Source organism: Sodiomyces alcalophilus (genome assembly GCF_042370955.1).
Source record: "Sodiomyces alcalophilus JCM 7366 unplaced genomic scaffold ACRALscaffold_1, whole genome shotgun sequence".
Lineage (NCBI taxonomy): Eukaryota > Fungi > Ascomycota > Sordariomycetes > Glomerellales > Plectosphaerellaceae > Sodiomyces > Sodiomyces alcalophilus.
Genome location: NW_027263532.1, coordinates 3228113 through 3249753, shown reverse-complemented (window position 1 = coordinate 3249753; position 21641 = coordinate 3228113). Strand labels below are relative to the sequence as shown.

The following is a 21641-nucleotide window of genomic DNA, read 5'->3' as shown; positions in this document are numbered from 1 at the left end:
AATCACAGCATGATCAACCAGGGGACAATAGCGATGCCGCTGGTGTTGGACTGGTCGAATGCTGCTAGGAGCGGCGTGTTCTCCGCAGGAGAGACGACTCGGCACAAGCTGTTGGCCAACTAGATGCGATGGGGCCCATTGACTCGAGTCGAGTCGCGTGCAATTCAGGATAGGACGGTGTAACCAGGAACCAAGGGCTAGGTTGTGCGAAGAGACGGGCGACCATCCCTAGGACGAGACAGGACAATAGGACCGACGAGCTTCCTAACTAGGAAGGCTCATCCTGCGATGGCCATTTTCTGAAGACACCGGAATCGGGTTCATCTTTATTTTGAGAAGGTGCGGTGCAAGACACTCTCGTCCTGACTCTGCCGACTTGGAACGACTGAACGACTCGACGTCGACTGGAATATTTGTTCTGTACCTCGAGCTTGTCGGACGTCAACTCCACGATAAGACTGCTTTGAGTCAAGCGTCGGCAATGGAAAGCCACGAGACGCCACCAGGCGGGTTGGCGGGCTAGACGGGTTCCTGGTCGCGTATGTAGGGCAGTTGAACGAGTCGGGCAGTTGAAAAAGAAGGAAAATGGAGGATGGTGGGGAGGGGCAAAAGAGGGGAAATGATGGATGGGCATGGATGGGGTTTAGTAAAGTGACGAGTATAGTGCCCCACCAACGACCAACGCGTACCAACGCGTTTCCCATCTTCAAGACCATAACCCGACTTTAAAGAGTTATAAATAATAAAATATACTTCCTACTAACTGAGCATAGTCTTTATAGACGAACCATGACTATATTGTACGATTTTTACAGCATCCTTCAAGTATAGTTCGTTAAGCTATGTATATTTTTGGTATTTGAACCTAATGGATATTGTACGTTGTACAACGTACGTATGCATGCATGTGACTTTGTCAGGTCGTCCTCGATAGCTTGGCAGAAAGGTACAAAGTCAATACCTGCCGGCTATAGTACCCTCCCTAGCACGACTCGCTACTTGCAATTACGAAGTGCTTATATATAGGGGTTACTCACGGTTCCTCGATAATAGGGGGAATTCGTCAGTGATTGACTGACTAAAACAGGGTAGGTAACCGACGTACTTAGTATATACTTCGTTATATTAGGTACAGGTTCCTTAAGATGCCTACCAGATACGGGTAACGGTCTGTCCATCGTACTCCGTCCTCCCTCCTACACCTTCTTAAAGACCCAAGAGAGTTATAGGCGCCTCCCTACCGCCTCACCGCGAATGACATTAAATAGCTGACAGAAGGCTTTAGAATGCCCTATGATCACCTTGGACACCGATATCCAGAGAGGTATAACAAGACAACAATCGTCGGAGGATCGTCTAAAGAAGACAAGCACGAGTCAAGGCTTCGATGGAATCATGAGTTGAACAGGTGCCCACGACGACCAACAAAAGCATAACAAACCATACTTAGATATTTTCCGTGATATTATGATTTGATTTTACAGGACGCATAAATGGCCTGGACGGGACGACGCTTGGAGCTTCTCTCTGACATTCATATTGTACTGTATATACGTTGTACATAAGGAAATATGTACTTCGTACAGCGACGGCTTAGATCCGTGGACAGCGTGACCGAACCCCCCAGTCCGGAGGGGGTTCAGTGGGCTCCGGCAATCCCCGGGCCCGCCTCCGAAGCCAGTCACCCAACGTCATCCGGGAAAGAGATTCTCTCCACAAGATTTACAATGCATATGTACAACGTATTCGTACCGTTGTACATACATATCCTCTCCTTCCCCCCTTTCCTCTCTCAATACCCCTGCTACACCGTACGTTTTTGTGTCTTGACCACTGGTTGCCAATTGGACCAACTAATGTTAGAAATGCAAGTCAGTCCACCAACGCCGCAAGCCACCGCCTGGCCATTGCCACTATCAGCATCTCGAATTTGACCTGTCATCCCAGGCCCTTGGCTGACTCCCCTTTGCTTTCCTTTAATCTCTCTTTCTCTCTTGTCTTCATTTCGTTTACGGACCCACCAGCCCGAAGAGCTCGGACGTCGTCTGTTTGACACGGCTGGCTGGCCTGGCCTCCTATATCGCGAGTCCTGTCCTCGACTGCCAGACAGTCGTTGTCTCTCGCGCGCGACCATATAATCTGTTTCCTCAAAAGGGCAGAAACTCGTCTGCGTCTTGCGGGTGTCGGAGCGGGGTCAATGCTGAATGCTGAACCAGTCATCCATTCTGTGCATGCATCCATCTCGCTGTCCCCCCGGCATTTTTTCTTTGATCATGACGGCATTGGGTAGCCCCTGTCCCTGGGCCCCTCCTATCCCGGGGAGCGACCAGGAAATTCCCCGGCGCACAACATTATGAGGACCCGGAAGCATCCCGGACACCCCCCCTTTAGCTTTCGTTTTTCTTGGCTTGATCTTCCCTCCAATCCTAACTTGGAGTTCGCGAACTCGACCCACTAAGGTTGAACGTTGAACCCCCTACCCTCCTTTTTCTCTCCCTCTGTGCTGCGGCTTGCAGCTTGCAGCTCGCAGCTCGCAGCTTGCAGCATGCAACCCCACCTCGCAGCCTTGCCTGCTCCTCGGGTTCTGCTCTGCTTTTATCAACTTCCAATTACTCGTACGTGGTGATGATGGCTTTGTTTCCTAACATTCGATATCCTTTGGACCGGCCAGGCTGACCATTGTCCCGGGCCAGGGACGGCCCGCTGGCCTCTGATGCTACTACTCTTGTTGGTCCTCGGGTAATTATGTGGTCTGGTCTACCTGGGCCGGTCCTCTAATCCCCGGCCTTGCCCTGCGGCGAGTTTGTACATATGATCTACCCCCGATCATCTCCCAACCCCGTCATCGCCAGCCGTCGTTTCTGGACCCCCAAGACGGCGAGACATGGGGAGCCAGCCCGCGTTGGGACCAACTAGCTCCGTCATCCATGGTACGAGGCAACGGGGCGCTCTTTGGGTGCCAGACGAACGTCTGGCCATTTGGAGTGCCAGCCAGCCCTCGAGATTGTGGGCCTTTGTTTGACAGAGCAGGCACGGGACATCTCATGTCTTTGCTCACAATCCCCCTCCATCCCACCCGCGACGGTGTACGCTTGAATGTCGGCAGGGCTGTCGAACCATACTTCTCTTGTGACACTGATACACGCACTGATAGTCGGGTCTCCTATTTTCTCCCCTTGAAAGAAAACAATAATACTCGTGTCCAACAGTCGGAACATTGGCGTCAGTCCTATTTGAACTAACACCGTTTTACCTACCAAAATGGGTTGGGCTCTAGCATCCATCACAGCCTCCATTTTTTCGCCCAGTCGTCATTTCTTCAAGACCAACAGCCCACCCAGGACCAGCTTTCTCTCGGACAAAGCCGAATTCGATGCCTATGCCCGTCAGCTCACTCCCCTCAGCGACTTCCTAGCCTCAATGAGACACGACGGGCTCCGCCCGACCTTCGACATTGTCGAATTCTCCCACCTGACAGAACACTCCCGCCTACCAGGCAAGAACCATGCCCGCGTCGTTGCCCTGAGGGGCAACTCGCCCTCCTCCCGCCTCGTCTTCAAGGGGTTCGACTTTGACGCCTTCCTCCAGCACGGCCCCGGCTTCCACGAGCACCAGAAGAGGACCATGCTGCACGAAATCCGCACCCTGGCCTCCCTACCGCCCCACCCCAACATCATGCCGTGTCCGACCCGGCTCGTGGTCGTTCACGGGGCCGACGGGATCCCTCGCGTCTGCGGGTTCCTCCAGCCTGTCATGAGGCGGGCGACACTCGACGACCAGATCACGAAAGCAGGGGACCGACGAATCCCGCTCGCACGCAAGGCGCGGTGGTGTCGCGACATGGCGGCGGCCGTATTACACACGCACCGCGTGGCAGGAGCGTACCACATGGACCTCAAGCCGGGGAATATGCTCGTAGACGACACAGATGGCATACGGCTCATCGACTGGGAGCAGAGCGGTGTATCCATGTTTACGCATGCCAAGGAGGTGACGATTGACCAGGGGGCGCGAGAGGAGCAGGAGAAGGGAAGAAAGCATAAGAAACCCAGAATCGTCTACATTCCCCGGACCGGCCCGAAGAGGTGCAACCTTCCGTGGGGATATCCCGACTGGAATGTCTTCCCAGAATGGAAGTGTACTTGCCCACGGGCGGCGGAGCTGGCCGAGGTTTTCAGCCTTGGTCGCGTCATGTGGATGTTGTTTGAACAAGTGGAGCAATCACCGGCCCCGACGGTGTGGACAAATCGGTCGAACGATGTCCCGGATAAGTGGAAGGCCATGGCGAACCGGTGTCTGGAGCTGGATCCGAATCGTCGGCCCGAGCTGGATGAGTTGGTTGACTTTTGGGAACGGGAGTTGGTAGCGTCGACTGGTAGGACGTAGTGGTGGTATGAGCGACGATAATTAGAATGACGGGATTCCGGTCGTGTTATGGCCATGCGGTTCAGATTCGAGAAGACTTGTTCCATTTCGTTCTTGTTGCTCGCTCAAATGCAGCGTACCGTACCGGCACGTTAATATCTGCCAGAACACGACAGAGTAACACAGCAGCCTACCAGATGTATGTTATGTCCTACACGCCCATGATACGCCCTAATGCCCGGCAGAGACCCGCCAATCCATTTGCAGATGACCATCCCAAGGAATATACGTATGAAAAAAAGAAAAGAAAGAGAAAAAAAAAAAAAAAAGAAAAAAAAGCTCCCCGCCAACCGCTTTAATCAAACACGGAGCCCCCCAAACACCCGATCCAACTCAGCCCCCTGATCGGTGCCCATTTCGCTGGGGCCCTTATCTCCTCCAGGGGGCGGTGCACTCTCCTCCTTGGTAGCTTCCGCAGGAGCAGGCTGACCGCGTCGTTCCGGCTCCAACAGCCGCGCATCGCTATCCAACCAGCCGGGCGCAACGCGTCTCTTCTCGGCGAGTTCGCGCTCGCGGATGCGCTCCTCGAACTCGCGCAGCTCGCGCTCGGCATCGGCTTCCATGCGAGCGATGTGGTCTTTCAGGGCACGACACGAGGCGATGATATCCTCGGGGTGCGCGGCATGGCCCGAGCTGGAGACGACGTACTTTGGCTTCTGCGGGGTCGATGCTGCTGAGACGCCATCGGAGGGCGGGTTGGTGGCTGATGGACCGGTCGTGGGTGATGGGTCGGTGATCGATGGGGGTAGGGAGGACGGCATTGGTTTGTAGTTGTATGAGAGTGTTGGGGCGCTCGGGAGAGAGACGAAGGGGGAGACGGTTAGAGGGACTTGTTCGAGGAGGTTGGAGCCTGTGAATTCGGTGGATTAGTGACTAGTTGTTATGCAGATTGGTCGCGTGGGACAGGGTGTAAAGAAAAAGACGTACGATGGTAATCCATGATAGGCAGTGGAGGTGGGAGGCGATGGATGATGGGTCCTCAGTGGTCGGTGAAGATGGAATGGAGGTGAGATAACGTGTATAAGTAATGGCGAGCCATGTAAGTAGATATGAGGATGCTTCTGTTGAAGAATAAACACCCTGGATTAAACTGCTCTGGAGCGAATGAGGAGGGAGAGTTGACTGTTGAATGATGTATGTGAGATCGGTGTCGGATCGTAACCAGACCCCACCTGACATGTCCCGTGATCGGAGGTAAAGCTTATGTAACATCGAGGTGGTCCATGCTTCTCTCAGATTGTTGACATAATCAACCTTTAAATCGGTACTAGGTAATTGACAGCTCCTCGCCAACCAACGTACTCCGTAGCAGGTACAGTACTTCGTAATACCCCACACATTTCCTTCCCTGTTCAAGCTTCAACGCTCATTGCTTTTTCACCCCTCCATCCCAACGACCCAAGCGACAAGACATCCACTCCACGACTTTACTCTCCATTCTCTCTGTCACCTCAAATCAGCAACCATCACGTCCTCCAAGAACCCCCTTCGGGCCCTCTCGGCCGTCATCAACATGCTCCCCACTACGATCCGCGCCCCGCCGCTCCTCGACGACTTCACCCCCCTCGAAGAATACGAATCCCGCACGCCCGAGTCCTTCTTCGACGGCAAGCCGGTCCTTCACCATCATCTGAGCTCCGCAAAGGCGTGGATTTCCAAGTCTTATGCCGCGTCTCTTCCCATCTTCGCCGTCAATCCGTCCAGCTTGACGCCCGCCTCAGCCCCCGACGGCGCCTCCCTGCAACATGTGGCCGAGGAAATGGTAGAGCAGACCGTCGATGTCTTTGTCAATTCCAAGTGCGTCGACCCTCTTATCCCTTTCATCCACTGCTCTTTCTCTCCAGGTCATAGTCAAATTAACTCCTGCCCGCAGAAACGTCATAATCTACAACCCGTCGGCAGCTGTAGGAGTAGAGATCCCGTACCCCGCCATCTCCATCCACGCCATCAAGAAAGCCGGCACCCTCGCCTCAGGATCTCCCCTCCAGGCAATCTGGATGCAGCTCGCTATGGTCGACAACGGCGACGAAGACGAGACCTCGGTAGACCTTACAATCCTCCCGCCAGCAGACGCTGTCCAGGCCGTGTACGACGCCATCTCGGCCTGTTCAGACCTGCACCCCGACCCGGTCGACGACGAAGATGAAGACGATGACGACAGGATCATTTTCGAGGGCGATCAGGAACCCCTGGAAGGCTTCTCGGGCGTGCTGCGCGGGAGCGCCAACGGTGGTCTCCCCCCTCCGTTCCCCGGCAGTTCGGGATGGATCACGGCCGAGAACGTACATGAGCATTTCGACGCCGATGGCAATTGGATTGGCGACGGCGCCAACGGCGAGCTGGGTGGCGGCGCTGGTAGGGTTCGGGGACACGACGAGGCGAATGGGACAGGTGAGGATGGCCAAGGTCTGGATTCCGAAAACAAGCGGCCCAGGGTAGATGATGGGGCACCGTCGTGAGTTTTCCATGTTCTGCACGGCTGTATTTTTGACTGCCTCGACGGTTTCGACATGCCGACTTCCTATCCCCTCTCGGCATTTCATTCAGTAGACCTGGGATGCGTGGGAGTGCCTGAAATGATGATAACGCCCCGTAAGGGTCGGACAACAACCTAGGTAGGTACACAAAACTTGGGCACTTCTCTTCTTCTCATTAGGTCCCGGCCGCTTGGAAACCAAAAGCGAGGGACGCGCCAACAGAATATGCTAACTCTGAACAAGTAGTAGAATCACCATAGAATCACCATACCCGATTAGATACAAAACGAAACTGAGAACGTGTCTGAGAGCGCCCCCTAGTATAGACAAGACTCTAGTGATGACGAACACGGCTCGACGACCGCCGTACTGGCGAGGTTATTGCGACAGCCGACCTGTCGACTCTTTTATATGCGGAGTTCTGCGCTCGGTCGACCCTCGGCGGCAGAAGACGGCAATCGTTCAGGCGAACTCATCAGGAACCCATCCTTGTCGTATAATCCGAGACTGTCCTTGCTCTCCCGGATCTCCTGGCGGTTTAGTTTCGTCGGGGTCATGTTGCTTTGTCTATCAGCTTCACGCCCACCCGCAAGTTCCTGTTCCCGGTCGCGACCAGTCATGGCCACTTCAGGATGACCGCTGTTGATCTTTCGATCCTGCACAAACACGTGTTCCTCCACCTCGCCGAACCGCACGCTCAGGCGTCGCCGAGGACTGCCCGTGCTGCGAAAGCTCCCCTTCAAACTGCTCCTTCGGGAGACCCCCCCTCCGGGGTGGCCCTGTTGTTCTGTGTTGTCCCGACTATTCTCCTGTTCCTCCGTAATCTGCGCAGGACGCTCCTTTGCCATTCGATTCTCGCCCGTCGCCATGCCGATCTTCCTCCGGGGACCCTCCATCGAGTCCCGCGCGTTCTTGATACACCGGCCCCGTCTTGGCGTACGCGACGCCGATCCAGGACTCGATCCCGCGCTAGATGGGGGACTCTGCCCTCCGAGGCTCAGGTAGTGGACCCGTCCCGCCCGACCTGCGCGGCTGTCGCTGCGTTCTGGGCTGAACCCGCCTCCGCGCAGCGCTGGGAGCGTGGGGCTTTCCGGCGGAAGCGTGGATGCTCGACTGTGCGTGCTCATTTGGCTACCCATGCGTCGCAGCTGGACGATGGACGCGTGGAGAGGCGGGAAACCCGGCGGCGTTGCCCGCTTCGACGTCATCTTGGGGAAGTGCGCTGACGTGCAGCTCGAACCCTGGCTGTTATTGCTCTGCGCATCGGAGTGGCGGGAACTCGAATCCGACGCGCTGGACGGTCCCCTGCTGGGACTGTTATGGTTCGCCGTGAATTCGGTGGACGGACGGAAAGGATCCGGTAGCGGCCGAGGCCGGTGGGAAGTGGGGCTGGACGATGGCGATGCAATGCCGTCCACCGATTCGCTCGTGACGAACCAACTCTGCGTCGCCGTGTTGTTTCCATTCTTCTCCTCGGTGCGAGGCGATCCTAGGATCGGATGCAAATTCAACGGCGGCGGTATAACCGCCGACCGCGCTCCGGAGCTCGTCTTTGGTCTGTGGCCTCTCGTTACGCCCCTGCGATCATCCTCGGGCGTCGATGGGGACGCCTGCATGCTGACGGCGCTCGAGCTCTTTGTGAAAATGGTGGGTTTCATGATGGAAACCGTCTTGGGCCGTACGTTGCCGCCTCTCCCACCCATATCGGGTGGGGACATCATGATGGACAGGCGCAACTCGTCTCGGCTGGCCGGGTCGACCTTATCGGACAGAACGAGGGATGACATGATAGGAGCGCCACCGGGGGAGGGCTGCGAATTCCCCGAGATGGAACCGAGCGGTTGGCCGTCCTGAGATGATGCCCGGCGGGAATGCAGGGTAGGGGGCGTTCCCCGTGGCATCACCATGGGCCGCCGAGGAGACTTCGTTGGAATTTGAGGGGCCGCCGGCGGAGCCGAGAACGGGTCACTCATTTTGACCACGTGCGTCGCGCGTCGTCGCTGGCTCCAGGTTTTCTGCATTGGCTGGCCGGATAGATTCGGGTGCAGGGTATTTCTCCACACGTTTCTTTGGCCACTATCCTCTTCCGACTCGTTTTCGCTATACACCGTAGATAGAGCCGACGAGACCGAGCTGGCGATCGACTGGACGGACATGCTTCTGCGTCGCTGCTGTTCCGGCTGGGCCTGCTGCAGTGGTAACACGGAATCCTTGGCGTCCTGGGCACCGCGCCGACTGGGGCTCGACAGGCCGGCGTCCACAATTTGTTCCGGCTCAGGTATAGTTTCTCCGAACAGACTATCCGTCTCGGAGACGACGGATGACTGCGACACGTTGCGTCGACGGCCGGGGGGCGTCTGCACGGTCGACGCTGTTAGAGCGGCAGGCACTTTCTGGGGGCTCCCATTCTGGAAGCGGCGATGGTACATGGCGGCTGGGGCGCTGTTGGGCGCCACTGCCGGCTGGCGATCCATCTTCTGCGGGCTGGGTGTGGCCGGCGCGGCACGAGACGGCATTTGGGGAACGGGAACGGTGCCGTCGAGGCCCAGCCGGCGGAGTTTTACGGGCGATTCCCGCGTCGAGGATGTCCTGCGATGCCTTGTGGCCATGTGTGTCGGCTGCCGGGTAGGACTCACGCTCGGGGAAGGACTCCCCTCCTGCAGCCGCTGCGCCGTGTTGCGGAGGATCTCCTGCAGGTCTGACTCGGTAACCCCCTGCCTTAGGCGTGCGGCTGGCGGAGGTCGCGGGCCCTGCGGGACGGGGTTGGTTCTTTGTGAATCCTGCCGTGCGAGTCCGGCCCTCAAAGTCGCCGCACGTTTCTCTGCGAGTTCGTACGAGGGGGTGCGTCCCAATGGCACCCGCGACGCAGGCTTCGACTCATCGTCTTGGCCATGGTTATGGGGTTCCCGGTTCCCGGGCGGAATGGCTATGGGTCGGGGCTGGGGAACAAGGGGATAGTTATGGTGCTGGTAAAATGATTCCCCCTTAAGGTCGTCACGAAGTCCCAACAAGGCAGGCAAGGTCGGGGACCGCAAGATAAGCCAGCTGTCTCGGAAGCTGATGCGCTTGGACTCACGAGGCGACACGTTTCCCATCTTCGGCCCGTGAATGGCATCCTCGTCGACCCACGAGTTTGTCCGACACGAATTATTACGCTGTACGCCCTTGGACATGCTGTTCTTTTTGGGCAAGCCGAAGAACTGGGAGAGGCTACCGCTGCTGGGCAGACGAGGAAAAAGGAACGTGTTGGTGCTCGACCGACTCCTCGCCGGGGTAACTTGCGGCGACTTGGTAAGGCGGCGGCGATGACCGGATCGGGTGGGTGGGTGTGACGAGCCGTTGACCCCTTTTGACGAGGAACCGTCGAGGTTATGGTAGGCCGGCTGCGATTCCAAGGCTCGGGCGGCGAGCTGGGCGCGGTGGTTGCGTCGGTCGGTGAGGCTGACGAGGATGAAGGCCACGGAGACGAACAAGAGGGCGCCACCGCCGAGGGCGATGGCGAGGAGCCAGCCGACAGTAATACCGCTGGATTCGCCTTCTCGAGGCAGTAGCAGCGGAGGTGCCATGGTTTGATGAATCACGATAAGACAAAGGAATAACCAAAAAAAAAAAAAAAAAAAAAAAAAAAAGTGAAGTTTGAAGAGAAACACGAACAATGAATGACAGGCTATCAAGGCAGCGAGTGGGCTGAAGGAGCGAATCGACGACAAACCTGAAGGACTTGAGTTAAATGAGAGGCACGCCGTGATGGCGGAAACGAGGAGGTCAAAGAGCGGACACCATCACGAGGATGAGAGAACAAGATGAAGGGGCATCGAGACGAAGGAGTCGGTCGTCCCAAGAGCAGAGGAAAGCGGTAAACAGAGAAGAGACGAGAATTTTCACTGGAGTAGGCGATAGAAGGGGTTATAGCATCTAGGGAGCCTTCAGCATGGGGTCTCAAGTGAATGTCCCAGAGGAATGCGTTGCTTGCTGTGCGACGGGGCAGCATTCCAGTTGCAACTTGGACGTGCCATGATCATTGGCGCTTTCACGAAGTGTCGGGGAAACAAATACACCGTGAAGATGCAGAATGAGCCGAATATATAAAGGCCAAGATGTGCCGATGTAGAGTTGAGAATCGCCAGGATTGATGATGTTCATGATGATGGACGTGTTGGAAGCGGCTGTAAAGACTTTTTGCGAGATTTTGAAATTGGTCCATCTTCGACGGACAGATGACACACTCGGTATATCATTTGATGTCTGTATGCAGATTCCTGGGGGAAAGATGTCGTACTTCACCCATAGTTGTGAATATCAACATCTCTTCAATCCCACATTGAAGGGGAGGTTTGGAGAATGTAGTCAAAGACGCACAGGCCACCCATTTCTGTCGGATTAACTCTGTCGGAAAAACCTTCCCTCTTACCTAAGCTTCCGGCCGCCAGGTAGAGGTACGTACTTTGTACAGGACCTACATTGCAGCGAAACACGAATTCCCACGTCCGTCCGGTCCTGGACATATTCGCCCGAGTTCAACTCTCCACCTCCGACCGGGAACACATTTGCGATACGACGAGGCAAGGCACGATTCTAAGCTACGGCCATTCGAGAGGGCTCCTTCGTTCCAATTCCGAATTCCCGCATTCCCTCGACCGCATCGACATCCCCGTCCCGCTACAATGACGTCCACAATCGGCATCCCCATCAAGCTCCTCAACGAGGCACAGGCACGTCGTACCTCCTGCCAGACCTGTCCCGTAGGCACGACTCACCGCTAACATGTCTGCTCCCACAGGGCCACATCATCACTCTCGAAATCACCTCCGGCCAGACCTACCGCGGCAAGCTACTAGAAGGTAAAGACCATCACACCCCAACGTCATGCGTGACCAACACTGACTTTGCGTTCCTTGTTACGCTACAACAGCCGAAGACAACATGAACGTCCAGCTCAAAGACATCACCGTGACGGCCCGCGACGGCCGCGTCTCCCACCTCGACCAGGTCTACATCCGCGGCTCGCACGTGCGCTTCTTCATCGTCCCGGACATGTTGCGCAACGCTCCCATGTTCCGCAGCCGTCACCTGCGCGGCCGCGGTGTCGGTCTTGCCCGCGGTAGGGCTACCGTCAGCCGTGCACGAGCTAGTGGTCGTGGTGGTAGGTAATCATGGCATGGGGAGGAACGGCCGAAGAAAAAGAAAACGAGTTATGGAGCGGAGGATGCTGCACTGGGATCTTGGAGGGACATGACGGAAAAGACGCCTTGTCCCACGGCGGGGTGGGCGTCTATATGGCTGTCTTCATACCGTGGGGATGCCGTGAGGTGGTTGTCACCCCTCCCTGGGTTATCTGCCTGTCTTGCTGCACCGCGTATTCCCGCTGTGGGTTGGTCTCAAAAGGCGTTCCGGTACAGGAATCGAGCAGAGATGGGGGAATTTATGTTGGTGGCCAACGGCCGCCTAGCGAGAGATGGGAGAGATTTGCCGTACCAGGCATGACTTGGCATGGTATAAACAGGGTAGGCCTACAATTTTCCGGGCACGCCCTACTTGACGACAATCCAAGATGGCCAGAGTGGCTGACATTGATCTTCGACGGCACCATAATTCCATAAATTGGCACACGAACCTGTTGTCCAGCCGAGAAATACCTAATGACGCTTTTGCCTGTGTGTACAAGTTCTGTAATACAAGTCTAGTGGTACAAGGGATAGACAGACAATACTTATCTCCCTCCCTACTTCATCCGCGACAGCGCATCCGCAGCCCGGTCGACGAGTTCCTTCGCCGCCCGTCTCTCCCCCTGACTCTCATCAGCCTCTCCCATCGCCCGAGTGGCCTTATCGAGAGCCTCCGCCACGCTTGCCTCGGCGCCGCGCACCGCCTTGCGACCCTCCTCGCGCACCTCGCCCTCCCAGAACGACCGCGCCGCCTCCCATTTCTTCTGCATGCGACGAAGACTCCACACGATACCCAGGGCCGCCACCGCGCCGGCCTCGTAGAGCGATGACACGGACGAGGAAAGGTAGAGCAGCCCACCCAGCGACGAAGTTAGGAACGACGTGCTGGACGCCTCGAGGATGAGCTTCTGCGCCAGCGCCTGGAGAGCCGGGACCGTCTCGGCGTGTAGGTAGCGACGCGTGAAGGAAATGTGCGTGGGCCACTTGGGCTGGGTTTCCGGGGAAGCAGCCGATTCCGACTCGGGAATCGGCTGTGCGTAGACCATATCGCTGTAGGGCCCAGCCACGCTCGGCCCATGTATCCTGCCGGCGAGGTAGACGAGTTCTCTCTCGGCGCCAGGCAGGAAGCGCTGGCTGAGGATCTCGCTGGTGAGCATGGCCACGTCGTCGACACGCCAAAACAGCTTCCACCACCCCAGCTTGCGCCACCTGCGTCCCGAGAAGGCCAGGTCCAGCTGTTGCTGCAGCTCCTCATGGGCCGACTGAGACCACGCGGCGAGAGCGGGCGACAGCGTCGCACGCCCCGGTGCGGCGACCTCGGAGGCGAGGATTCCTCCCAACCGAGCGTCTTCTTCCTTTTGCATCACGGCCGAGGTGTTTTCCAGCAACGAGGCCACAAGTTCGAGCAGCGCAGGTTTGGTGGCCTTGGTCTCTCCTGTTGCGTTTTCTACCTGGACGCCGGTTTTGAGCCACGACCTGAGAGCCGGGAGGTTGCTTTGGTACCAGAGCTTCTCGTAGTCCATGGCATTGCCTAGGTTTTCACGAACAAGTTGGACGCTCTTTCTCGCAGCATCCACGTCGATGGGTTGGAAGGTGGCGTCGCCGGAACCGCGGTGGGTCGCATAGCCGGGCAGATCGACAGCTGCTAGAACTGCGCCGCGGTTTTCGAGGATGGGCAGAGGTGCAACGGATGCTGCGCCCATGATACCCTCAGTCACCAGCAGGGCCTTGTGGACCGGGGTCGTGACGGGAGTAAAACGCCCGGTGTTGGAAGGTATATCGACTGTCGGGACCAGAAGCGCCTCCTCCATGTCGGCAATCGCACTCTGGCCTGGTGCCGCGTTGGTGAAGGGGCTGACCTCGGTCAGTAAGAGCTCAAGATTCAGGCCATTGAGTCCTGGGCTCGACACGTCCACCTCGTGGAGCAGGTTGGTCTTGGAGATAGTGAGCCCGCCGGCTTGCTCGCTGCCGTGTTGTGGGTCCCGTCGTATCCTCACGACGAGGGGCTGTCGCGGGTCATGAGCAGTCAGCTGCTTTTCCCATTCCTGTTCCGATGCCAATGGGTCCGCTAGAAGAAGCCGTAGCACTTCCTTGGCCGTTGTACCCGGCTCGGTACCATTGGAAAGTCCCAAGACGGCAATCCGGATCGATTCTTCGCCTGATGGCTGCCGCAAGCCCTGAAGAGCCAATTGCAGTCTAGAAAGGTTGACGTAGCTCGGGGCACATTTCTGTAGTTCAAGCAGCGTGTCTATCAGTTCTTCCCGCGGATTCGTTTCTGATGATGGCGTCGTGGGGGTGGTGGTGGCGGTGGCGGTGGTCGACTGGAAACGGCGAGGATATAGTGATGTTCGAGACCGGGAAGGGATTCGGGAAGTGTGGTGCCTCGAGGCCAGAGAACAGAAGAGGCAGGTCGGTAATCGTGGTAGGGTCAATCGAAGCCGCGTTGACGGTCGCAATGAGAGGTTGAGCGGCTGCAAGGGTATTCGCGGCGACATGGTGGGAGGGTGTGGTCCGGGACCTTGGAAGCTGAGGTCAAAAATCCCAATACCGAGTGAAGGCGAGAGCTTCTCGCATTGGGTGGGGAGCTTGGAACGATAAAGTACAGCTGCTTATATAATCAACCCACCTTTCAGTTCCCCCACACCGAGGGTACCGTGCGCGTTGGTATCTCCTCGTCACAAGTCCGTACAGTACTCCAGTACACCACCAGCCACTGTATCCTTCCGCCCCCCTCTACGTCCTTCTCCGATTCAGGACCGACCATCACCAAGTTGCGTCTCTACAAATTCCGGCCAAATCTCAACAGCCAACAGTTCCAATAATCTGTCGAAATTTAGTATCACCTCTCTGCGTCGGCATCTCCCTTGTACCCCTTGTCAACCCCGCCATGGCTCAATCCACCGCCCACCGGCGCCTCCTCCAAGAATACCGCGCCCTCACCAACAACCCTCCAGAAGGCATCACCGCGGGTCCCATCTCCGAAGACGACCTCCTGCACTGGGAATGCCTTATCCAAGGTCCCGAAGGCACGCCCTTTGAAGGGGGCGTGTTCCCTGCCGAGCTCAAGTTCCCCAAGGACTACCCCCTTGCTCCGCCCACCATGAAGTTCCTCGCCGACGTGTGGCATCCCAACGGTGCGCTCCCTCCACCCTATCCTCGTCAGACGCTGCCAGGAAGAAGAGGAAAATAAGAAAGGAACGGAAAGGAAAGGAAACATCGCTAACAGTGCTGCCACCAAAAGTCTACACATCCGGCCTAGTTTGCATCTCCATCCTCCATCCCCCCGGCGACGACCCGAACCACTACGAACACGCCTCGGAGCGATGGAGCCCCATCCAGTCCGTCGAGAAGATCCTCATCTCCGTCATGAGCATGCTTGCCGAGCCCAACGACGAGAGTCCCGCCAACGTCGAGGCCGCCAAGATGTGGCGCGAGCGGAGGGCCGACTACGAAAAGAAGGTCCGCGATAACGTCCGGCAGATGCTGGGCCTCTGAATGGCTTCGTTTGTCTTGTCAATATCTGCTCATATCGATATCTGCTCACAACTCCCAACCTACATCGGCTTGTGCTCGACATCCCGCTGCCTCATACCCGAGGTGTTCAAATCGAATGCTGGGCAGCGGACCGAAAGGGTAGTGCCTGGATTTACAAGCGACTTGAACAGACGGCCGAAACATGCATACGTTGAGGAGCCGGGAGGGATGATATCTCCCAGTGACCGTCTGCAGGGCGAGTTGGCGGAATCATAGCATAGATAGCGTGGCGTTTGGGGAATTGAAATCTTGTCACCTCGCTCTCTTTCTGCTGTGAAGACGCTTCTCTTCTATTCTCAACACCCGACTTGTCTATCCCGTCACCGTCCCCTATCTAAAGCTCTACGTCTAGAGAGAATTGTCCGCCTTGAACTTGTCCCAGCTCTCATTCAACGTTGCGAATACCGTCCCGGCAATAAGCCTGGTCTCCGTGCTGGCGTCTTGCGGGACCTTGAATTCATCATGTCAGTATGTCCCAGCGATCACGATCTTTCACGGAATGAAAACATGGTGTTCCAAAACGTACCTTGTCAGGATGGCACTTGGCGATCGCCTTCATGTACACAATCTTGACCTTGTTCGGCATGACGAGCTCATGGAGCCCGACCTGCCGCCACCCGCTCCCCTCCCACAGCACCGTGTGTAGGCTCGCCAGCAGCGCCCGGAGATTATCCCGCTTCCCGTCCCGCCAGGCCGAAATCCGCGCGTCCACTTTCTCCGACAGCTCAAACTTCTCCTCGTCTTCGGCTTCAGCAGCCTGGTTCTGCTTCCGTAACCGTTCCACGGCCTCCGAGCTCTTCTGCATCACGGCTGGTGCGGTCGGGCGCGGCCGCGTCGGCGCTGCGGCGGGACGGGACTGCGGCTTCGGCTTCGGCTTGGGCGCCAGCGCCGCCTGGCATCTCTGACGGCCCGCGATGGCCGTAGAACCCCCGACACCTGCCTCGACGCAGAGCTGCCAGACGGCGGCGGCATCGGCCCAGCGCTCCATCTGCTCGAGCGCTTCGGCTTTCCGACTGAGTGCCTTACCATATAGGTCAGGCATGTCGCGGCGCTCTTCGGCACCCGATTCGTTCGTGACCGTCACGTGCTCTCCTTGGCCTCCCGAGGGTCCGATGACCTTGAGCGCAGCGTCGGCATCGTCGACGGCCTTCTTAGGTTCGCCGTTCTTCAGGGACGTGAGAGCACGGTTGGTGAGGATGACGATGGCTAGGGGGTGCGTATCAGGAACGGCAGCGAGGGATGCCGAGTACGACGAATGGGCAGCTGCGTAGTCGCCTCGCTTGAAATGCTGGGTGCCGTCGAGGCGATGCTTCGCCGATTGTTGGATGGCTGACGGGGAGATGTCCGGTATCTGACGAGCGGGCGGAGGCGTGGGTCGCGGCGTCGCGGATGCCGTGGGACGCTCGGCCGGCTGGGCTTGTCGAGCAGGCCGTTGCGGTAGAGAAGGTGACGGCTTTGAAGCCTCCGCTCCAAAGAGTAGATCCTCTTCGTCGCCTGCTTGAGGACGCGGTGGTGGCTGCGGCTGTGGTGTTGCTTTCCGTCTCCTATGGGGGCTGACGTACGACGAGGCACTATCGTCTTCCATGGCAAGCCGGCTGGCGCGAGCCTTCGAATCCGGAATGATAGGGGCGGACTGCTGCCATCTTGGAACGGGCGTACTGCGGCTAGATGACGCAGGACTCTGAGTGGCCGGCGAAGGTCCCCGCGACGCTGTCCTCGGCGGCTCGGGTCGCGAAAGATGAGACCTCGGAGACGGCTTCCTCTCGGGCCGCATTCCAGCTTCCAGCATCAGCGCCTCATCCGTAACACTCGCCTCGTGCCTTGGTGCTGATGCACGCATCTCGCCCTGTGCGGCCGCGCGCATCCACTTGGGCTGGCTGGGATCACCTTCGTGGCTGAACTCTGCATATGCCTGCGCAACCTGTTTCTTGCCCGTCTTCCACAGAGAGTTCGCCGTCTTTAAGAAACTGCTTCCCACGGCCGCCGCAGTCTTCTGAAAGTCATCGCCCATAGCAGGTGACCTGTTATCGGTCCTCCGAGGACTCTCGTGCCGACTACTCTCTCGACCCCGTCTCGGCCCAGCCGATGGATCCCGCCCCTCTGCTTTAGCCTTGGCTCTTCGGTGCGCGTCGTCGAGAAGCCAGTTGGCAGCGGCCTGGACATTTAAGCCCGCGCCGCTCTCCGTCAGTCCGCGTCTGGCATCCTCGGTCGAGAATCCATAGTCCGTCAGCTGCGCCACGGCTCTGTCAAACTCGTCCATCGGGCCTCTGGCACCCCGCGCGGCTGGTTCGTCCTCGGAGTCTGAGCTCGAGTCTTCTATGGGTTTTCCGGGCTCTGGCTGGCGAGGTTGCGGTGGAGGTTGTTTCCGACGTACATCTTCCACAGGCCGCGCCAGATCACCTAGAAAGTCATCGTCGTCGTCGAGCGGTTGCGGAGCTGCTCTGGGCGCCGGCCCTTTGTCCTTCAACTGATTCAGGCCAAACGGATCGTCGTCATCGTCACCGAACCCTGTGTTCATACTCTGTGCAGGTTTGCTCTGACTCCATGCGCTCGGATCACTGAGATCCAGCACGGGTTCGACAGACGGAGGAGGCTTCTTCTCGGGAGGCGGTGGATAGTGGCTGGAATTATCGACTTTCGTCTCAGCATTGAAGGCCGCAAATAGGTCGTCGTCGTCGTCGTCGTCTGCTTTTGTTCCATTCATGCTCTGCCCACTCACAAGCGGCCCTTGGGATGATATCGCTGGGGAGGCAGTCCGCGCCGCAGACCGTGACCCGAGAGTGTCCCAGAACTGCCCATCACCAAATTGGCTCTCCAGTTGTTTCTTCTTCTCCTCCTCCTTCCTCCTCTTCTCAACCTCGAGGCGCTCTTGTTGCTCGCGCAAGCTCAACTTCTCATTAGACTTGGCCGAACCAAAGCTCAATAGGTTACTGAAGCTGTCTGTGGCAAGTGCCTTCCCGGTCGTGGCCGAGGGCGCCGCGGGCTTGGGCTGAGAGTGCTGAGAAGGTACCGGCGTATTACGTGCAGATGAGAGAGGCGAAGGCGTGTGTTGCATCGATCCGAAGTAGTTGGCTCCAGAAGGGATCGAAGGTGCCTTGTTGGTTGGTTTGCTGGTCGTAGACGACCAGTCCAGCCCCGAGAGGTCGTCCATTATTAGAGACGTTGCAGGGGCGTTAGCAGAATATCATCAGATTCGTCAAGTCGTCAGTCGTCAGTCGTCAGTCGTCAAATTGCCAAGTTCGCTCGCAGAGTCGTTGCACTTCACCGCTTTCGGAGGGTTAGTTGGTCACTTCGTTCTGTCCACAACGTCAGGCACGGAGTAGAGACGTGAGTTACCCACCCAAGGTACAACGTACCTACTGGTGTAGACTTACGTAATGGTTTCTAGGTGCTCATACCGGTAAGTCATATAGCTGTGCCACACTTGACGTTCCCCAGCCACAGGTGATACAACACTGGATCGTGGAGTCATTCACGGAGCGAATTACGAATACTGTGCGCTGGCTGAATTCCGACGGCGCCGTTCCCCGTCTCCGGCCCTCGACGAAGTATTCAACTCAGCTCCGTAAATATTCAGTCTCGAATAACACGATAGTTAGGCTCTTCATTTCTTTAGTTTGTCACTTTGGCGAATTCCAAGTAAACATTCTTGATGCCCAGGGCGTTTGGCATATCTCACCTGCGATATTGAGAAAGGGATAGGTAGGTATATATGAATAGAAATGCGAAGGATGCTATTAATTACGAACTGGACAAGACAAGACACTTTTGCCTGCCAAAATCGTTGTCTCGTTCGCGACAGGCCTCCTCGACCCGAATTGCTTGCCCAATTAAACAACGGTGCTATTCCCCTTCCGTGTAGCTCCGGAAAGAACTAAAACGGGACAAGGTAATCGATTGCCAATGATAAGGACGAGGACGCCAAGTCGGGTGGTTCTGGGACGTACAAATGGCCTGGGCGTGTTGCATAAGATCCCGTCTGCTGTGGTTTGTTTGCCGTTGGGAAACACGGCAAATCTCAATTTTTGGCTCTCTCTGTGTTCGGACACGGTCATCTCGGTCCCTCGAGCTTGCCAATCCCTCTCGCTTCACTGCTGCGACTCCAAAGACTAACACGAACGCTCCTCGTGCGACAGACGCGTGTTTGTTGCATCATGGCAACTTCTCGACTTCCCTTGTCGTTGCCCTGAACGCCCATAATGTTCTCGTGTATTTGCTTGTAAAGCCGACATAAAGAACCCATGGACAAAGTGGCCGAGATGGGCTTCGGCGGTGAGTTTATAAGGTCGTTGGTGGTAAGTGACATCGAGTTGGTACCACAGGAAAATGCAGTTCTTTCATATGCACTTGGTCATCGTCGGTGCAGTTCGGCAGCCGGCATGAGTCTGCTTTTCCTGTGAGATTCAGTCGGAGTCCATTCGAACTGGATGGATACCCAAATGGCGTACGCAGTTTGACACGGGACGAGACGAGACGGGCCGACCGCATACATCTTTACACGATTGATGATTTCCGCAATGATTTCTATCGCAGCAGACGCCAACGAAATACGAAATACGGGAGATCAGGAAGACTGCAAAGAATATCGCGGTGCGTCCCACGTGAGGGTTTGAGTTACTGCAATATTCCCTTGGGACTCAATGGACGACGGTGACGTCGTTTGGAGAAACCGAAGTGAAACACCCCGTTTCACACCGCCCTCGGCCGGGTATGGATGAACATGGGGTTCAGGGGAATAATACTATCGAAAATGTAGCAAAGAACCCATAAAGTATGTATTTTGTCTAGGTCGGACTGAGGCTTCCACGGCTGTCCTTCTGCTCATGGACCTCGTCGGTTTAACAATGATATTTGGCGTTGGTGGGATGCCCGTGCCAAGGCGCAGGCGTGTAAAACTCAATCAATGAGTATTAAAAACGCGATCGACGTGAATTGATCATGTGGCGGACAGAATGAGATTAAATGGCGACAGGCCCGTCCCAGACATGACAGTCTTGGCCCGGCGTTTTGGGAAGTCAACCATCCGTTGGAACTTGGTATTCAATGACCTATGAGCCGAGACATGATGGTGACATCAATCCATTCTACAACGAAGATTCAGCCCAGAGACATCTCGCCGCTCATTCCTATTCATTTCTTCATGATTCCCAGTTACAGGCTCGTGTCTGTACATTGTAGAATACAGCCACTGGAGGTCACGCCCAACGGCTTGGGAAGGGTTGCCAAGCCCCCCTTACATGCTCCGGCGTTGATCCTGTTGACAGGGAACAGTGCAGCTGACCAATAGGTTGGAACAATGATGGACGGTTAAGGGTCTTGCCCCAGATTTGGCGCTCTAACCTGCCCCTTGTCATTTCCCCGGAAGTGCGCTACTTGACAATTAGCCAATATCCGTTCTTTGCGCTCCATTTCCCTGTCCTCGCGCCGCAGGTAATAAAACACTACTCCGCAATACAATTACGAGTTGATGAAGCTCAAGGAAATCGTTCCTCGGGGGTACAACGTAGTAGAGTGCTCAAGCGGTTTTCTCTTGCCAGTATCCGTATGAATGTGTACAGCATACACGTACACCAGTGGATTGAACAATGCAATTCCATGGTGACCACAAAGTCATGGAGATAATTATTGACAAAGAACTCGAAACCAAAAAAGAGAAAATCCAAGGAAAAACGAACTGGAAGTCATAAGTACCGACAGAGTCCAACAACATGACAAACGTATTTAACCATTTAACCCCCACAAGGGAAGTTGCGACCCAGTAGCCCCCGTTCCCTTCTCCCCCCGGAGGTTTGAACCACGCAAGGGATCTACCATTTCAACCTTGCCTTGGACATAAAGCAGACAGAGAGCATAGCACTGATAGAATGCGACAAAGTGTCGTTTCTTCCGCTTATGATTTACCTTATAGGGACGCAGAGAAAAGTGAAAGTCAACCAGACCATGCTCCAACTCTATCCCTCGGAACTATTGTCGTCACATTCTTAAGAAAAAAATTTCGACGCTCGTCGCTATCTTCCCGGGTGTGGCGGCACGACATCCC

At 56.4% G+C, this 21641-nt stretch overlaps 10 protein-coding genes across 10 annotated transcripts; 5 read left to right on the top strand and 5 right to left on the bottom strand.

Annotated features, from left to right (window-relative positions):
- Positions 1 to 3113: 3113 nt before the first annotated feature.
- On the top strand, positions 3114 to 4458 carry ACRALDRAFT_1059775 (uncharacterized protein). The gene has a single exon (XM_071016101.1). The coding sequence runs from the start codon at positions 3262 to 3264 to the stop codon at positions 4384 to 4386; it is 1125 nt and encodes a 374-aa protein (XP_070879428.1). The 5' UTR covers positions 3114 to 3261; the 3' UTR covers positions 4387 to 4458.
- A 247-nt stretch (positions 4459 to 4705) lies between these two features.
- On the bottom strand, positions 4706 to 5523 carry ACRALDRAFT_1078862 (uncharacterized protein). The gene is made up of 2 exons (XM_071018827.1): positions 5353 to 5523; positions 4706 to 5275 (listed from the first exon to the last, which is right to left on the bottom strand). Exons 1-2 carry the CDS (start codon positions 5363 to 5365, stop codon positions 4725 to 4727), a joined length of 564 nt encoding a protein of 187 aa, XP_070879427.1. The 5' UTR covers positions 5366 to 5523; the 3' UTR covers positions 4706 to 4724.
- A 415-nt stretch (positions 5524 to 5938) lies between these two features.
- On the top strand, positions 5939 to 6884 carry ACRALDRAFT_2024395 (uncharacterized protein; the record flags this gene model as incomplete). Its single annotated transcript, XM_071020218.1, has 2 exons — positions 5939 to 6222; positions 6299 to 6884. The coding sequence occupies 2 exons, from the start codon at positions 5939 to 5941 to the stop codon at positions 6882 to 6884; spliced, it is 870 nt and encodes a 289-aa protein (XP_070879426.1).
- Positions 6885 to 7309: 425 nt separating this feature from the next.
- On the bottom strand, positions 7310 to 10468 carry ACRALDRAFT_2024394 (uncharacterized protein; the record flags this gene model as incomplete). The annotated part of the gene is made up of 1 exon (XM_071020217.1): positions 7310 to 10468. One exon carries the CDS (start codon positions 10466 to 10468, stop codon positions 7310 to 7312), a length of 3159 nt encoding a protein of 1052 aa, XP_070879425.1.
- A 1214-nt stretch (positions 10469 to 11682) lies between these two features.
- ACRALDRAFT_1024997 (uncharacterized protein) lies at positions 11683 to 12044 on the top strand (the record flags this gene model as incomplete). Its single annotated transcript, XM_071014752.1, has 2 exons — positions 11683 to 11743; positions 11815 to 12044. Coding segments are annotated over 2 exons (291 nt in total), but the record flags the coding sequence as incomplete, so codon positions are not given.
- A 389-nt stretch (positions 12045 to 12433) lies between these two features.
- ACRALDRAFT_205637 (uncharacterized protein) lies at positions 12434 to 14926 on the bottom strand (the record flags this gene model as incomplete). The annotated part of the gene is made up of 6 exons (XM_071021764.1): positions 12434 to 12477; positions 12513 to 12547; positions 12629 to 14652; positions 14712 to 14760; positions 14835 to 14865; positions 14911 to 14926. The coding sequence occupies 6 exons, from the start codon at positions 14924 to 14926 to the stop codon at positions 12434 to 12436; spliced, it is 2199 nt and encodes a 732-aa protein (XP_070879423.1).
- Positions 14927 to 14954: 28 nt separating this feature from the next.
- ACRALDRAFT_2096770 (uncharacterized protein) lies at positions 14955 to 15562 on the top strand (the record flags this gene model as incomplete). Its single annotated transcript, XM_071022797.1, has 2 exons — positions 14955 to 15201; positions 15309 to 15562. The coding sequence occupies 2 exons, from the start codon at positions 14955 to 14957 to the stop codon at positions 15560 to 15562; spliced, it is 501 nt and encodes a 166-aa protein (XP_070879422.1).
- A 387-nt stretch (positions 15563 to 15949) lies between these two features.
- ACRALDRAFT_2039045 (uncharacterized protein) lies at positions 15950 to 18752 on the bottom strand (the record flags this gene model as incomplete). The annotated part of the gene is made up of 2 exons (XM_071020926.1): positions 15950 to 16051; positions 16128 to 18752. 2 exons carry the CDS (start codon positions 18750 to 18752, stop codon positions 15950 to 15952), a joined length of 2727 nt encoding a protein of 908 aa, XP_070879421.1.
- Positions 18753 to 18812: 60 nt separating this feature from the next.
- Positions 18813 to 20294, bottom strand: ACRALDRAFT_1091026 (uncharacterized protein; the record flags this gene model as incomplete). The annotated part of the gene is made up of 9 exons (XM_071019544.1): positions 20050 to 20294; positions 19736 to 19995; positions 19516 to 19701; positions 19351 to 19422; positions 19226 to 19275; positions 19096 to 19140; positions 19026 to 19056; positions 18867 to 18897; positions 18813 to 18843 (listed from the first exon to the last, which is right to left on the bottom strand). Exons 2-9 carry the CDS (start codon positions 19905 to 19907, stop codon positions 18813 to 18815), a joined length of 618 nt encoding a protein of 205 aa, XP_070879420.1. The 5' UTR covers positions 19908 to 19995; positions 20050 to 20294.
- On the top strand, positions 19731 to 20294 carry ACRALDRAFT_2031463 (uncharacterized protein). Its single transcript, XM_071020682.1, has 2 exons — positions 19731 to 19995; positions 20050 to 20294. Exons 1-2 carry the CDS (start codon positions 19843 to 19845, stop codon positions 20056 to 20058), a joined length of 162 nt encoding a protein of 53 aa, XP_070879419.1. The 5' UTR covers positions 19731 to 19842; the 3' UTR covers positions 20059 to 20294.
- Positions 20295 to 21641: the final 1347 nt, after the last annotated feature.